Source organism: Pseudophryne corroboree, chromosome 11 (genome assembly GCF_028390025.1).
Source record: "Pseudophryne corroboree isolate aPseCor3 chromosome 11, aPseCor3.hap2, whole genome shotgun sequence".
In the NCBI taxonomy this organism is placed as follows: Eukaryota; Metazoa; Chordata; class Amphibia; order Anura; family Myobatrachidae; genus Pseudophryne; species Pseudophryne corroboree.
The window spans coordinates 308,985,848-309,001,115 of record NC_086454.1 but is presented as its reverse complement, the minus strand read 5'-3'; the positions used below and the strand labels follow the sequence as shown (position 1 = coordinate 309,001,115).

At 50.5% G+C, this 15,268-nt stretch overlaps 1 protein-coding gene across 2 annotated transcripts in view; it reads left to right on the top strand.

Moving 5' to 3' along the window:
* Positions 1-6,065: 6,065 nt before the first annotated feature.
* Positions 6,066-15,268, top strand: part of FA2H (fatty acid 2-hydroxylase) — an 88,610-nt gene continuing 79,407 nt past the window's right edge. The window contains exon 1 of one of the 2 annotated variants that reach the window (XM_063945588.1): positions 6,066-6,470. In XM_063945588.1, the coding sequence (XP_063801658.1) occupies positions 6,198-6,470 (273 nt within the window). In that variant the 5' untranslated portion in view covers positions 6,066-6,197. The remainder of the gene's footprint in view (positions 6,471-15,268) is intronic. The other variant, XM_063945587.1, reaches the window with a different exon arrangement.

Genomic DNA, 15,268 nt, shown 5'->3' with positions numbered 1-15,268 from the left:
ATGTTGGACCCTCTTCAGGTATGTCTTGCAGACTACCCTTTCTGTGTGTACCTTCCTTGGTAGTACACTTGTGTTATGGCCCTTTCTGTATTGTGTCCATATGCTACTTTCAGGTGTGTCTTGCAGACTACCCTTTGTTGGTATACCTTCCTAGTGGTATACCTTTCCAGGGGACCCCTGCCGGGGTTAAATGTCAGGTATACCTTAGTAGGTTACCTTTACCATAGGTGTAGCAAGCCTATGTGAATCTGGTCGATTTGTTCATGTGTATCTCTAGTGTGACAGTTTGCGGCGTCCCGCCTGTCACACTATGCCGTATGTTCTTTGTCTGTGGATAGCGGATGTGGGGCTGTGAGATCTCACTTACCGCCGGGGGCGAGACTGTCCGTCTTCCGCCGGTGTCTGCAGTCCGTGTCCGCTTTCCTTGTTCCTCGATGTGTCCAAGCAGGGGCGCCGGTCTCCGAGAGACGGAGACCGGCGCCCCTGCTTGGACACATCGAGGAACAAGGAAAGCGGACACGGACTGCAGACACCGGCGGAAGACGGACAGTCTCGCCCCCGGCGGTAAGTGAGATCTCACAGCCCCACATCCGCTATCCACAGACAAAGAACATACGGCATAGTGTGACAGGCGGGACGCCGCAAACTGTCACACTAGAGATACACATGAACAAATCGACCAGATTCACATAGGCTTGCTACACCTATGGTAAAGGTAACCTACTAAGGTATACCTGACATTTAACTCCGGCAGGGGTCCCCTGGAAAGGTATACCACTAGGAAGGTATACCAACAAAGGGTAGTCTGCAAGACACACCTGAAAGTAGCATATGGACACAATACAGAAAGGGCCATAACACAAGTGTACTACCAAGGAAGGTACACACAGAAAGGGTAGTCTGCAAGACATACCTGAAGAGGGTCCAACATATTACAAATTTACATTTAATAAAATCTTAAAACCAATTCATGGTCTACAGTTCATAGATATACAGATCAGCAATACTCAATAGACACAATACGCTCATCCCTGTAGCACACACAGGTCCCCCATTTTATCCTCATTATCGCCCCAGCCTCACCCGACCCCCTAGAGCGCGCTGACCTACCATTTCCAAATACATGTCCAGGAGGTAGGACACCTCCAGGTCAAGCAGCACTCATCCCCCACCTTCCCCAGTGAGCGCATTCTCTCTCTCTCTTCTCTAAACAAATGTGCATGTGTCTACTCAAACGATCAGAAACAGACTCCATGAGGGTGGTATGAGGGCCCGACGTCCACAGGTGGGGGTTGTGCTTACAGCCCAACACCGTGCAGGACGTTTGGCATTTGCCAGAGAACACCAAGATTGGCAAATTCACCACTGGCGCCCTGTGCTCTTCTCAGATGAAAGCAGTTTCTCACTGAGCACATGTGACAGACGTGACAGAGTCTGGAGATGCCAAGGAGAACGTTCTGCTGCCTGCAACATCCTCCAGCATGACCGGTTTGGCAGTGGATCAGTAATGGTGTGGGGTGGCATTTCTTTGGGGGGCCGCACAGCCCTCCATGTGCTTGCCAGAGGTAGCCTGACTGCCATTAGGTACCGAGATGAGATCCTCAGACCCCTTGTGAGACCATATGCTGGTGCGGTTGGCCCTGGGTTCCTCCTAATGCAAGACAATGCTAGACCTCATGTGGCTGGAGTGTGTCAGCAGTTCCTGCAAGATGAAGGCATTGATGCTATGGACTGGCCCGCCCGTTCCCCAGACCTGAATCCAATTGAGCACTACTGGGACATCATGTCTCGCTACATCCACCAACGCCACATTGTACCACAGACTGTCCAGGAGTTGGCGGATGCTTTAGTCCAGGTCTGGGAGGAGATCCCTCAGGAGACCATCTGCCATCTCATCAGGAGCATGCCCAGGCGTTGTAGGGAGGTCATACAGGCATGTGAAGGTCACACACACTACTGAGCCTCATTTTGACTTGTTTTAAGGACATTACATCAAAGTTGGATCAGCCTGTAGTGTGTTTTTCTACTTTAATTTTGAGTGTGACTCCAAATCCAGACCTCCATGGGTTAATAAATTTGATTTCCATTGATAATTTTTGTGTGATTTTGTTGTCAGCACATTCAACTATGTAAAGAGCAAAGTATTTAATACGAATATTTCATTCATTCAGATCTAGGATGTGTTATATTAGTGTTCCCTTTATTTTTTTGAGCAGTATATATATATATATATATATATACACACACACACATGTATGTGTGTGTGTGTGTGTGTGTGTGTGTGTGTATATATATATATATATATATACATATATATATATATATATATATATATATATATATATATATATATAGTGGTCGAAGTGGGGCTGAAATTCACTGAAAGTGCAGCAGAAGGCGAGGGAAGTGGCCATCCTGCTGCACATTGTGCTCCCTTGTCCCTGTGCGGCGGCCGGCACGCCGCTCACCTCCAGCCGCTCACCGCACGCTGCTCGCCACCAGCAGCCCATCACTCACCGCTGCCAGCCACCAGCAACAAATTAGGTAATGTTCAACCGCTGTCACCTCTCTCCCTGTCGTCACTCTCTCCCTGTCGTCAGTCTCTCTCCCTGTCGTCACTCTCCCTCCCTGTCATCACTCTCCCTCCCTGTCGTCACTCTCCCTCCCTGTCGTCACTCTCCCTCCCTGTCGTCACTCTGGCCAGGGCCGGATTAAGCCTTCGGGGGGCCTGGGGTACTTAAGGTAGGGGGGCCCTCTTGTCAGGACCACCCCCCCCCTGGTTATATGTTTGGGTGTGTGTGTGTCTCCTCCTCCCGCAACAGCAATTCCCTGTATCCACACTCAGAGCCAGATTTAGACACACACACACACACACACACACACACACACACACACACACACACTGTCCCCATAGCAATACACACATGCTGCCCCCTATAGCCACACACACACACACTGCCCCCATAGCTGCACACACACATACTGCCTTACTGGCACAGAAACGATACCTCTTACTGACAGATACCAATTAATGGGGCAGATGTTTTATCCCTTCAGAAAAGTTTGTTATGTGCAGGCTGTCACTTCTCCACATTAGCGCGCTGTTTTGTACTCATCCTTCACTGAAATGTATGAACGCTCCTCTGGCCGGTAAAAGGATTCGTTATGTGGCAGTGAGGTGATGCAGTCACATCTCTCTCTTCGCCATTCGTACTACTGTGGAGCATGTGCAGTGTACTTCTTTCCCAGTGGTCCCCGCGCCTGCGTTTCTGCACATGCGCGCTTGACATGGAAAGATGCCGGGGAAGGACGCTGTGTCTGGCCAGGCAGTGCACATACAATAACGTTTTAGCAAACACAATTAAAAATAAAAATGGATTGGAAGGAAGAACGAGGAAATGCCTGCAACGCCAGGCCGGGTGAGGCGAAGAGTGCAGGGAGGCATAACGTGGCGAAAAGCGCAGTGTCCCCCTTCATACATTAGGTATGGTTCGCCTTTATATGCACACAGCGCGGGATACGTTACAGCCCTGTGCGCTGTGTGCAATCGTTAACACTACACTGACAGCTGGTTCTTACATCAGGTAGAAGCGGAGAAAGCAGTACTTAGCGTGCGCTATGTGCACAAAGGCACATAGCGCACATTCTTACATCTGCCTCACTGACACAGACATATCTTAGATAGAAACACTGACACACACATTTAATGACACAGACACCGCTTACTGACACACACTTAACGACACAGACACCTCTTACTGACACAAACACACTTACTGACAGACACCCTTACTGACAGATATGCCTTACTGACACATACACCACATTTTGGCACATATATACTGACAGCCACCCCTTACTGATACAGATACAAGTTACTGATACAAACATTTACTGACACAAACACTTACTGACACTATTTATTGGCACATTATCATACATACTTACAGACACACCTTACTGACAGAGGTAAAACTTACTAACACAGATACCAATCACTGACACACACACACACACACACACACACACACACACACACACACACAATGCAAAAAACACTTATTTACACAGATATGACTTACTGACAGTCTGACACAGACACCACCTATTGACCTATATTCCCCTCACTGACACACACAAACACACTTACTGACACCTATACACACACTGACACAAACACACTTACTGACATACACACTTCATGACATACATTCACACAGAAGAGGACACAGCCTTCATGATATGCTCCCCCCTCCCCCACAGCACACTGCTGCACACAGAAATACATGTTACCATACCTCCCAGGGCCGGCCTTAGGCATAGGCAAACTAGGCAAATGCCTAGGGCATTTGGTATGCTTAGGGGCACCAGCAGCTTCTGCTGATTAAAATGATATGCGGCATGCCTATATTCTGTGTGTGACTGCGGCTGTATCTGCATACGAAATGCTACATTGCAGTGTATTGCTTGAAATCACTGTAATGTAGCATTCGTATGCAGATACAGCCACAGTCACACACAGAATATAGGCATGCAACATATCATTTTAATCAGCAGAAGCTGCTTGTGCATCCTAGCCACATAGTAATGCAAATAATATGAAGCATTTTCATAAACAAAAGGCACCCGATGTTAGCAGAGCTGCCAGCTGACTCATGCCAGGCATCTCCTGCAGAACTAGCGGCGGTGCTAGGGGGCACCAGCTAAAATCTTGCCTAGGGCATCATATTGGTTAAGGCCGGCTCTGATACCTCCCAACATGACCCTCTCCAGGAGGGACAGAATGCTCTACTACTGGAGTTCCCTCTTAATTTATGATTGCCATCACCTGTGCTGAAACGCCTTTCTTCATTCATTTACCTGTTCAAAACAGGTGCTGGCAATCACAAATTAAGAGAAAAGTCCAGAAGCAGAGCATTGTGTCCCTCCTGGAGGGGGTCATGTTGGGAGGTATGATGTTACTGGTGTGTTACTGGTGTGTCACTGGGACACGCCCCCTTTTGGGTGACCACGGCCCCTTTTCTGGAGAGTCCTTGACTTTTGCATACGGTAGATGCTAGAATCAAGTGGGCTAAGGGACCTTTTCCGTAAGGGGGAGGAGTTATGACACAAGGGGGAGGAGCTAGGCCAGCGGGATAGTTCCTCTACTATCCACGCCACCAACTATTACCTTTAGTAATTAGGTGGTGAGCGAAGCGGAGCGAGCCACCGTGCCCGAAGCGTGGCGAGCGAAGCGAGCCCGCGAGGGTACTTTTCGGGTACCCTGTTCGCCCGTAGCTCCTCCCCCTGGTGACGTAGCTCCTCCCCTCAATACGTCACAAGGTCCCTTCAGCCCCTCCGATATAGAACCAACCTTTTGCATACCCCCACTTCAAAATTTCCACTTTGACCACTGTATATACAGAGCTTAAAGTGGTCCTGGTGAGGTGGTGGAACTCATGGAGGAGGACCGTGGAGGCACCAGGACCTGAGGAAGGAGTAGGTGTCTGCAGCTCATCAGCAACACTAGTGCGGCCTATATCATCGATTGACGCAGATGATGGGGTGGGCTTTTCTGTTGGAATTACTGTGCAGGGCAATGGAGATGGTGGAACTAGTTCCCCCTACCATTACAGGTGGTGGAACTCAGTTCCATCTCGTTCCCCCCCACTTTAACCCCTGTGTATATATATATATATATATATATATATATATAAACACATACATGCACATATACATACATACACACCCACGGAAACCCCCCTCGCTAAATCCTGCGTTTGCCACTGCCTGGGAGATGTTGCAGTATTGTACATCTACGTACACAGGTGATCCAACAGATGCAATGACACCAACATAGGGGCTCATATCCTGATTACACAGACTGACTCACTACTACACGTTTCCTGGGATTTGTAGTTCCACAAATGTTGCAGGTTACATAATCCGGTTGATATTTCTGGAGTGAGTATGGTCTGAGGCTCCCATTGGCTGTCAGTCCCTGTGAGATGTAGAAAGCCTGACATCGTGCGATGCTGCCGCTAGAGGGCAGCAGAGAGCCGCAGGGAACATCGCCTGTTTCTACAGTGTATCCGCTCCGTTTCCCCAGCGCCGGCTTAATTATGTATGCGCGGGAGTCCCCGCCCCGCCGCTGAATATGCAGATGAGGCTGGGGAGAGACCCTGCGCCGGGATCTCCGCGCTCCTCACTCTTGTCCTATGGCTGCGCGCCGGGTAACAGCCGCTGAGCTGCGGGGCCAGTGCTCCGCCGGTGCCTGCTGGCTCCTCCGCGGGAGTAAGGTCTACGATGTCTCCGGCTTCGTCAGGATGCACCCGGGCGGGGAGAGGCTGCTGCTGGACCGCTCTGGCACCGACATCCAAGGGGACTTGGACGGACCGCCGCACCGGCACTCTGACAATGCCCTCCGCTGGCTGGAACAGTATTATGTGGGCGAGCTGGAGCCGGAGGAGCGGGGGAAAGCGGCGCAACAGGTGAGAGGGGCTGCGGGATTATCCCGGAGTGGGGTGCACCCAGCATGCACAGACAGGTGTACTGACAGTATGCTGCCCATGTAGGGAGGACGCGCCTGTTACCCACCTGCTGCAGGTGTGCTGCTATACTGTGTGCATCTGCCGGTAGTGTGCTGGGCACTGTACATCTGCAGGTGGTGTGCTGATCACAGTGCTGTCCTGTATCGTGTATCTCTGCAGGTGCAGGTAGTGTGCTGGGCACTGTACATTTGTAGGTGCAGGTAGTGTGTTGGGCACTGTACATCTGCAGGTGGTGTGCTGGTCACAGTGCTGTCCTGTATCGTGTATCTCTGCAGGTGCAGGTAGTGTGCTGGGCACTGTACATTTGTAGGTGCAGGTAGTGTGCTGGGCACTGTACATCTGCAGGTGGTGTGCTGGTCACAGTGCTGTCCTGTATTGTGTATCTCTGCAGGTGCAGGTAGTGTGCTGGGCACTGTACATTTGTAGGTGCAGGTAGTGTGCTGGGCACTGTACATCTGCAGGTAGTGTGCTGGGCACAGTGCTGTCCTGTATCGTGTATCTCTGCAGGTGCAGGTAGTGTTCTGGGCACTGTACATTTGAAGGTGCAGGTAGTGTGCTGGGCACAGTACTGTGTTATAGTGTGTACATCTGCAGGTGCAGGTAATGTGTTGGGCGCGGTGCTGTACTATATTTGCTGTACTATACTGTGTACATCTTCAGGTGCAGGTAGTGTGCTGGACACTGTACATCTGCAGGTGCAGGTAATGTGTTGGGCACGGTGCTGTACTATAGTGTGTACATCTGCAGGTGGTGTGTTGGGCACAGTGCTGTACTGTAACATGTACATCAGTAGGAGCAGGTAATAAGAACAGGGCACAGGGAAAGGGTAGGTGTGCACCAGGTAGGACATAGGGAAAGTGTAGGTGAGTTCCAGTTATTGCTCAGGTACAGTAGTATTGGTCTTCACCGTATAACAGGTGTGGCTCTTAGTAGATAAGTGACTGCAATGTGTTAAAGGGCATGAGCAAAGGAGAGTCAGAGGTCGATGACAAATCGAACACAAATTATGACAGAGCTGAGGAGTGACTATACAAGAAGAATGCTAGGAGTCAGGAGGATGGGAGTGGTTGGTACAGGGAAAATGCTAGGAATGAGGAGGATTGGAGTTGTTGTTACAAGGAGAGCACTGGGAATGAGGATGATGGGAGTGATTGTTACAAGGAGAGCACTGGGAATGAGGAGGATGGGAGTGATGTTACAAGGAGAGCACTGGGAATGAGGAGGATGGGAGTGATGTTACAAGGAGAGCACTGGGAATGAGGAGGATGGGAGTGGTTGGTACAAGGAGAGCACTGGGAATGAAGAGGATGGGAGTAGTTGTTACAAGAAGAGCACTGGGAATGAGGAGGATGGGAGCGGTTGGTACAAGGAGAGCACTGGGAATGAGGAGGACGGGAGTAGTTGTTACAAGAAGAGCACTGGGAATGAGGAGGATGGGAGTGATGTTACAAGGAGAGCACTGGGAATGAGGAGGATGGGAGTGGTTGTTACAATGAGAGCACTGGGAATGAGGAGGATGTGAGTGGCTGTTATAAGGAGAGCACTGGGAATGAGGAGGATGGGAGTGGTTGTTACAAGGAGAGCACTGGGAATGAGGAGGATGGGAGTGGTTGGTACAAGGAGAGCACTGGGAATGAGGAGGATGGGAGTGATTGTTACAAGGAGAGCACTGGGAATGAGGAGGATGGGAGTGATTGTTACAAGGAGAGCACTGGGAATGAGCAGGATGGGAGTGGTTGTTACAAGGAGAGCACTGGGAATGAGGAGGATGGGAGTGGTTGTTACAAGGAGAGCACTGGGAATGAGGAGGATGGGAGTGGCTGTTATAAGGAGAGCACTGGGAATGAGGAGGATGGGAGTGGTTGGTACAAGGAGAGCACTGGGAATGAGGAGGATGGGAGTGGTTGGTACAAGGAGAGCACTGGGAAAGAGGAGGATGGGAGTGGTTGGTACAAAGAGAGCACTGGAAATGAGGAGGATGGGAGTGGTTGGTACAAGGAGAGCACCGGGAATGAGGAGGGTGGGAGTGGTTGTTACAAGGAGAGCACTGGGAATGAGGAGGATTGGAGTTGTTACAAGGAGAGCACTGGGAATGAGGAGGATGGGAGTGGTTGTTACAAGGAGAGCACTGGAAATGAGGAGGATGGGAGTGGTTGGTACAAGGAGAGCACTGGGAATGAGGAGGATGGGAGTGGTTGTTACAAGTAGAGCACTGGGAATGAGTAGGATTGGAGTTGTTGTTACAAGGAGAGCACTGGGAATGAGGAGGATGGGAGTGATGTTACAAGGAGAGCACTGGGAATGAGGAGGATGTGAGTGGTTGTTACAAGGAGAGCACTGGGAATGAGGAGGATGTGAGTGGTTGTTACAAGGAGAGCACTGGGAATGAGGAGGATGTGAGTGGTTGTTACAAGGAGAGCACTGGGAATGAGGAGGATGGGAGTGGTTGTTACAAGGAGAGCACTGGGAATGAGGATGGGAGTGGTTGTTACAAGGAGAGCACTGGGAATGAGGAGGATTGGAGTGGTTGTTACAAGGAGAGCACTGGGAATGAGGAGGATGGGAGTGGTTGTTACAAGGAGAGCACTGGAAATGAGGAGGATGGGAGTGGTTGTTACAAGGAGAGCACTGGGAATGAGAAGGATGGGAGTAGTTGGTACAAGGTGAGCCCTAGGAATGAGGAGGATGGGAGTGGTTGTTACAAGGAGAGCACTGGAAATGAGGAGGATGGGAGTGGTTGGTACAAGGAGAGCACTGGTAATGAGGAGGATGGCAGTGGTTGTTACAAGGAGAGCACTGGAAATGAGGAGGATGGGAGTGGTTGTTACAAGGAGAGCACTGGGAATGAGGAGGATGGGAGTGGTTGTTACAAGGAGAGCACTGGGAATGAGGAGGATGGGAGTGGTTGGTACAAGGAGAGCACTGGGAATGAGGAGGATGGGAGTGGTTGGTACAAGGAGAGCACTGGGAATGAGGAGGATGGGAGTGGTTGGTACAAGGAGAGCACTGGAAATGAGGAGGATGGGAGTGGTTGGTACAAGGAGAGCACTGGGAATGAGGAGGGTGGGAGTGGTTGTTACAAGGAGAGCACTGGGAATGAGGAGGATGGGAGTGGTTGGAACAAGGAGAGCACTGGGAATGAGGAGGATGGGAGTGGTTGGTACAAGGAGAGCACTGGAAATGAGGAGGATGGGAGTGGTTGGTACAAGGAGAGCACTGGGAATGAGGAGGATGGGAGTGGTTGTTACAAGGAGAGCACTGGGAATGAGGAGGATGGGAGTGGTTGGTACAAGGAGAGCACTGGGAATGAGGAGGATGGGAGTGGTTGTTACAAGGAGAGCACTAGGAATGAGGAGGATGGGAGTGGTTGGTACAAGGAGAGCACTGGGAATGAGGAGGATGGGAGTGGTTGTTACAAGGAGAGCACTGGGAATGAGGAGGATGGGAGTGGTTGGTACAAGGAGAGCACTGGGAATGAGGAGGATGGGAGTGGTTGGTACAAGGAGAGCACTGGGAATGAGGAGGATGGGAGTGGTTGTTACAAGGAGAGCACTGGGAATGAGGAGGATGGGAGTGGTTGGTACAAGGAGAGCACTGGGAATGAGGAGGATGGGAGTGATTGTTACAAGGAGAGCACTGGGAATGAGGAGGATGTGAGTGGTTGTTACAAGGAGAGCACTGGGAATGAGGAGGATGGGAGTGGTTGGTACAAGGAGAGCACTGGGAATGAGGAGGATGGGAGTGGTTGTTACAAGGAGAGCACTGGGAATTAGGAGGATGGGAGTGGTTGTTACAAGGAGAGCACTGGGAATGAGGAGGATGGGAGTGGTTGGTACAAGGAGAGCACTGGGAATGAGGAGGATGGGAGTGGTTGGTACAAGGAGAGCACTGGGAATGAGGAGGATGGGAGTGATTGTTACAAGGAGAGCACTGGGAATGAGGAGGATGGGAGTGGTTGGTACAAGGAGAGCACTGGAAATGAGGAGGATGGGAGTGGTTGGTACAAGGAGAGCACTGGGAATGAGGAGGATGGGAGTGGTTGTTACAAGGAGAGCACTGGGAATGAGGAGGATGGGAGTGGTTGTTACAAGGAGAGCACTGGGAATGAGGAGGATGGGAGTGGTTGGTACAAGGAGAGCACTGGGAATGAGGAGGATGGGAGTGGTTGTTACAAGGAGAGCACTGGGAATGAGGAGGATGGGAGTGGTTGTTACAAGGAGAGCACTGGGAATGAGGAGGATGGGAGTGGTTGGTAGAAGGAGAGCACTGGGAATGAGGAGGATGGGAGTGGTTGGTACAAGGAGAGCACTGGGAATGAGGAGGATGGGAGTGGTTGGTACAAGGAGAGCACTGGGAATGAGGAGGATGGGAGTGGTTGTTACAAGGAGAGCACTGGGAATGAGGAGGATGGGACTGATTGTTACAAGGAGAGCACTGGGAATGAGGAGGATGGGAGTGGTTGTTACAAGGAGAGCACTGGGAATGAGGAGGATGGGAGTGGTTGGTACAAGGAGAGCACTGGAAATGAGGAGGATGGGAGTGGTTGGTACAAGGAGAGCACTGGGAATGAGGAGGATGGGAGTGGTTGTTACAAGTAGAGCACTGGGAATGAGGAGGATGGGAGTGGTTGGTACAAGGAGAGCACTGGGAATGAGGAGGATGGGAGTGGTTGTTACAAGGAGAGCACTGGGAATGAGGAGGATGGGAGTGGTTGGTACAAGGAGAGCACTGGGAATGAGGAGGATGGGAGTGGTTGGTACAAGGAGAGCACTGGGAATGAGGAGGATGGGAGTGGTTGGTACAAGGAGAGCACTGGGAATGAGGAGGATGGGAGTGATTGTTACAAGGAGAGCACTGGGAATGAGGAGGATGTGAGTGGTTGTTACAAGGAGAGCACTGGGAATGAGGAGGATGGGAGTGGTTGTTACAAGGAGAGCACTGGGAATGAGGAGGATGGGAGTGGTTGGTACAAGGAGAGCACTGGGAATGAGGAGGATGGGAGTGGTTGGTACAAGGAGAGCACTCGGAATGAGGAGGATGGGAGTGGTTGGTACAAGGAGAGCACTGGGCATGAGGAGGATGGGAGTGGTTGTTACAAGGAGAGCACTGGGAATGAGGAGGATGGGAGTGGTTGGTACAAGGAGAGCACTGGGAATGAGGAGGATGGGAGTGGTTGGTACAAGGAGAGCACTGGGAATGAGGAGGATGGGAGTGGTTGGTACAAGGAGAGCACTGGGAATGAGGAGGATGGGAGTGGTTGGTACAAGGAGAGCACTGGGAATGAGGAGGATGGGAGTGTTTGTTACAAGGAGAGCACTGGGAATGAGGAGGATGGGAGTGTTTGTTACAAGGAGAGCACTGGGAACGAGGAGGATGGGAGTGGTTGGTACAAGGAGAGCACTGGGAATGAGGAGGATGGGAGTGGTTGTTACAAGGAGAGCACTGGGAACGAGGAGGATGGGAGTGGTTGGTACAAGGAGAGCACTGGGAATGAGGAGGACGGGAGTGGTTGGTACAAGGAGAGCACTGGGAATGAGGAGGATGGGAGTGGTTGGTACAAGGAGAGCACTGGGAATGAGGAGGACGGGAGTGGTTGGTACAAGGAGAGCACTGGGAATGAGGAGGATGGGAGTGGTTGTTACAAGGAGAGCACTGGGAATGAGGAGGATGGGACTGATTTTTACAAGGAGAGCACTGGGAATGAGGAGGATGGGAGTGGTTGTTACAAGGAGAGCACTGGGAATGAGGAGGATGGGAGTGGTTGGTACAAGGAGAGCACTGGGAATGAGGAGGATGGGAGTGGTTGGTACAAGGAGAGCACTGGGAATGAGGAGGATTGGAGTTGTTGTTACAAGGAGAGCATTGGGAATGAGGAGGATGGGACTGATTGTTACAAGGAGAGCACTGGGAATGAGGAGGATGGGAGTTGTTGTTACAAGGAGAGCACTGGGAATGAGGAGGATGGGACTGATTGTTACAAGGAGAGCACTGGGAATGAGGAGGATGGGAGTGGTTGTTACAAGGAGAGCACTGGGAATGAGGAGGATGGGACTGATTGTTACAAGGAGAGCACTGGGAATGAGGAGGATGGGAGTGGTTGGTACAAGGAGAGCACTGGGAATGAGGAGGATGGGACTGATTGTTACAAGGAGAGCACTGGGAATGAGGAGGATGGGAGTGGTTGGTACAAGGAGAGCACTGGGAATGAGGAGAATTGGAGTGGCTGTTACAAGGAGAGCAATGGGAATGAGGACGATTGGAGTTGTTGTTACAAGGAGAGCAATGGGATTGAGGAGGATGGGAGTGGTTGGTACAAGGAGAGCACTGGGAATGAGGAGAATTGGAGTGGTTGTTACAAGGAGAGCAATGGGAATGAGGAGGATGGGAGTGGTTGGTACAAGGAGAGCACTGGGAATGAGGAGGATGTGAGTGGTTGTTACAAGGAGAGCACTGGGAATGAGGAGGATGGGAGTGGTGGGTACAAGGAGAGCACTGGGAATGAGGAGGATGTGAGTGGTTGTTACAAGGAGAGCACTGGGAATGAGGAGGATGGGAGTGGTGGGTGTAGGAGTGTGAGTGTTGGGTACAAGGAAAGAGCTAGAAGTGATCACAGTGGGAGATATGGGCACACGGAGACCACTAGGAGTGAGGACGGTGGGAGTGATTGGTACAAGGAGTGTACTAGGAATGAAGAGGTTGGGAGTGAGTGGACAAGGAGATCACTGGGAGTGCAGAAGATATCAGTAATAATAATAAGGGTGGGAACAGGTGTGTGGAGTATCAGGTATGTGGTACTGACACAGGTGAGGGCTGATTGTGAATCTGGATCCTGACAGGTGCAGTTCAAACTCTGAAATGTAGTATGGTTTTCATTCTGTCTTTAGAAAGGGTGATCTGAGAGTCCTGGATATATAGCAAATAATCTCTGTTTACATTCATGTGAGCCATCGTTCCCGGATAATATTGCTTTTACATCAGACTGTTTCCCTTCTGAAATTCAGGCTCCGCATTTGTGCAGATCAGCGAGGATTGCGGTATTACTGCATGTGACATATGGAAGGAGCCAGTTGTGTCATTTATAGACCTTTTTGTCAGTATGTGGTTTCTTCTTACCTGGAAGTATCATTAGTGAATGTTACGTGCAGAGTTTATTATAGGAACTAACATTGGAGCAGGTTTTAGTATGACAGAGATCATATATTTATGTACATATGACAATAATCCTCCGGGGTGCGTTTGATGCCCACTACCGTCTGCTGTTGTGTTGTCTTGAAAAGATTGAAAAGACACAATTGGAAACTGCATTTGTAAATGGATATCTGATATGCTGTCCATATGCATTTGTTACACGTGTTCGCAGTTTTTTTTTTGCAAGGGGTATGGTGTTTTACATGTGTCAACTAAATGTATAAACCCCATTGAAATGTACAGAAAAACTTCCGCCAGAAATAAATAGCAAGTTCCTTTCTAAGGGTTTAAACTTTTAGCTCACCGCACCACTGAAATGAATGGGCCACTGAAAGAAGTGGCTAAAAACAAGAAGGGAGGTGTACTGTAACTGCTCTTTAAAAAAAACAAAACTATTAAGTATATACAATACAGAGGGCCTGATTCTGTGCCCAGGATTGCATTGCAGAGATCACTTCAGGTGACTGTATTAATAAACACCCACAGGGACAAGGGCTTGTTCCCAGTCGGGGCTCCTGCACGTGCCATGCGCAGTCCCGCTGACCACACTTGCACAGCAGCCATTTCCGGGGGAACCCTCTGCTGGCTAAGATTGCAGTGAGTAGCTCTTAGGCTACAGCGGCCTACCGCCATCTTCACACGGCGGTAGCTGCAGGGGCCAGTCTCCAGAAATGCGTTGCATTCCAGATATTGGTAAATTGAGCAGCATTGCATACCCTATAGAAACCCAGGGATACGGTCCTTAGGTCGACCACTGTTGGTCAACATGGCAAAGGTCGACACATGAAAAGGTCAACATGAGTTTCTCTATCGTCCTAAGTGGATGCTGGGGTTCCTGAAAGGACCATGGGGAATAGCGGCTCCGCAGGAGACAGGGCACAAAAAAGTAAAGCTTTACTAGGTCAGGTGGTGTGCACTGGCTCCTCCCCCTATGACCCTCCTCCAGACTCTAGTTAGATTTTGTGCCCGAACGAGAAGGGTGCAATCTAGGTGGCTCTCCTAAAGAGCTGCTTAGAGAAAGTTTAGTTTAGGTTTTTTTCTTTACAGTGAGTCCTGCTGGCAACAGGATCACTGCAACGTGGGACTTAGGGGGAAAGTAGTAAACTCACCTGCATGCAGAGTGGATTTGCTGCTTGGCTACTGGACACCATTAGCTCCAGAGGGATCGAACACAGGCCCAGCCGTGGAGTCCGGTCCCGGAGCCGCGCCGCCGACCCCCTTGCAGATGCTGAAGCGTGAAGAGGTCCGGAAACCGGCGGCTGAAGACTCCTCAGTCTTCATAAGGTAGCGCACAGCACTGCAGCTGTGCGCCATTTTCCTCTCAGCACACTTCACTGGGCAGTCACTGAGGGTGCAGAGCGCTGGGGGGGGGCGCTCTGAGAGGCAAATATAAACCTTATACAAGGCTAAAAATACCTCACATATAGCCCATAGGGGCTATATGGAGATATTTAACCCCTGCCTGACTGGAAAAATAGCGGGAGAAGAACCCGCCGAAAAAGGGGCGGGGCCTATCTCCTCAGCACACGGCGCCATTTTCTGTCACAGCT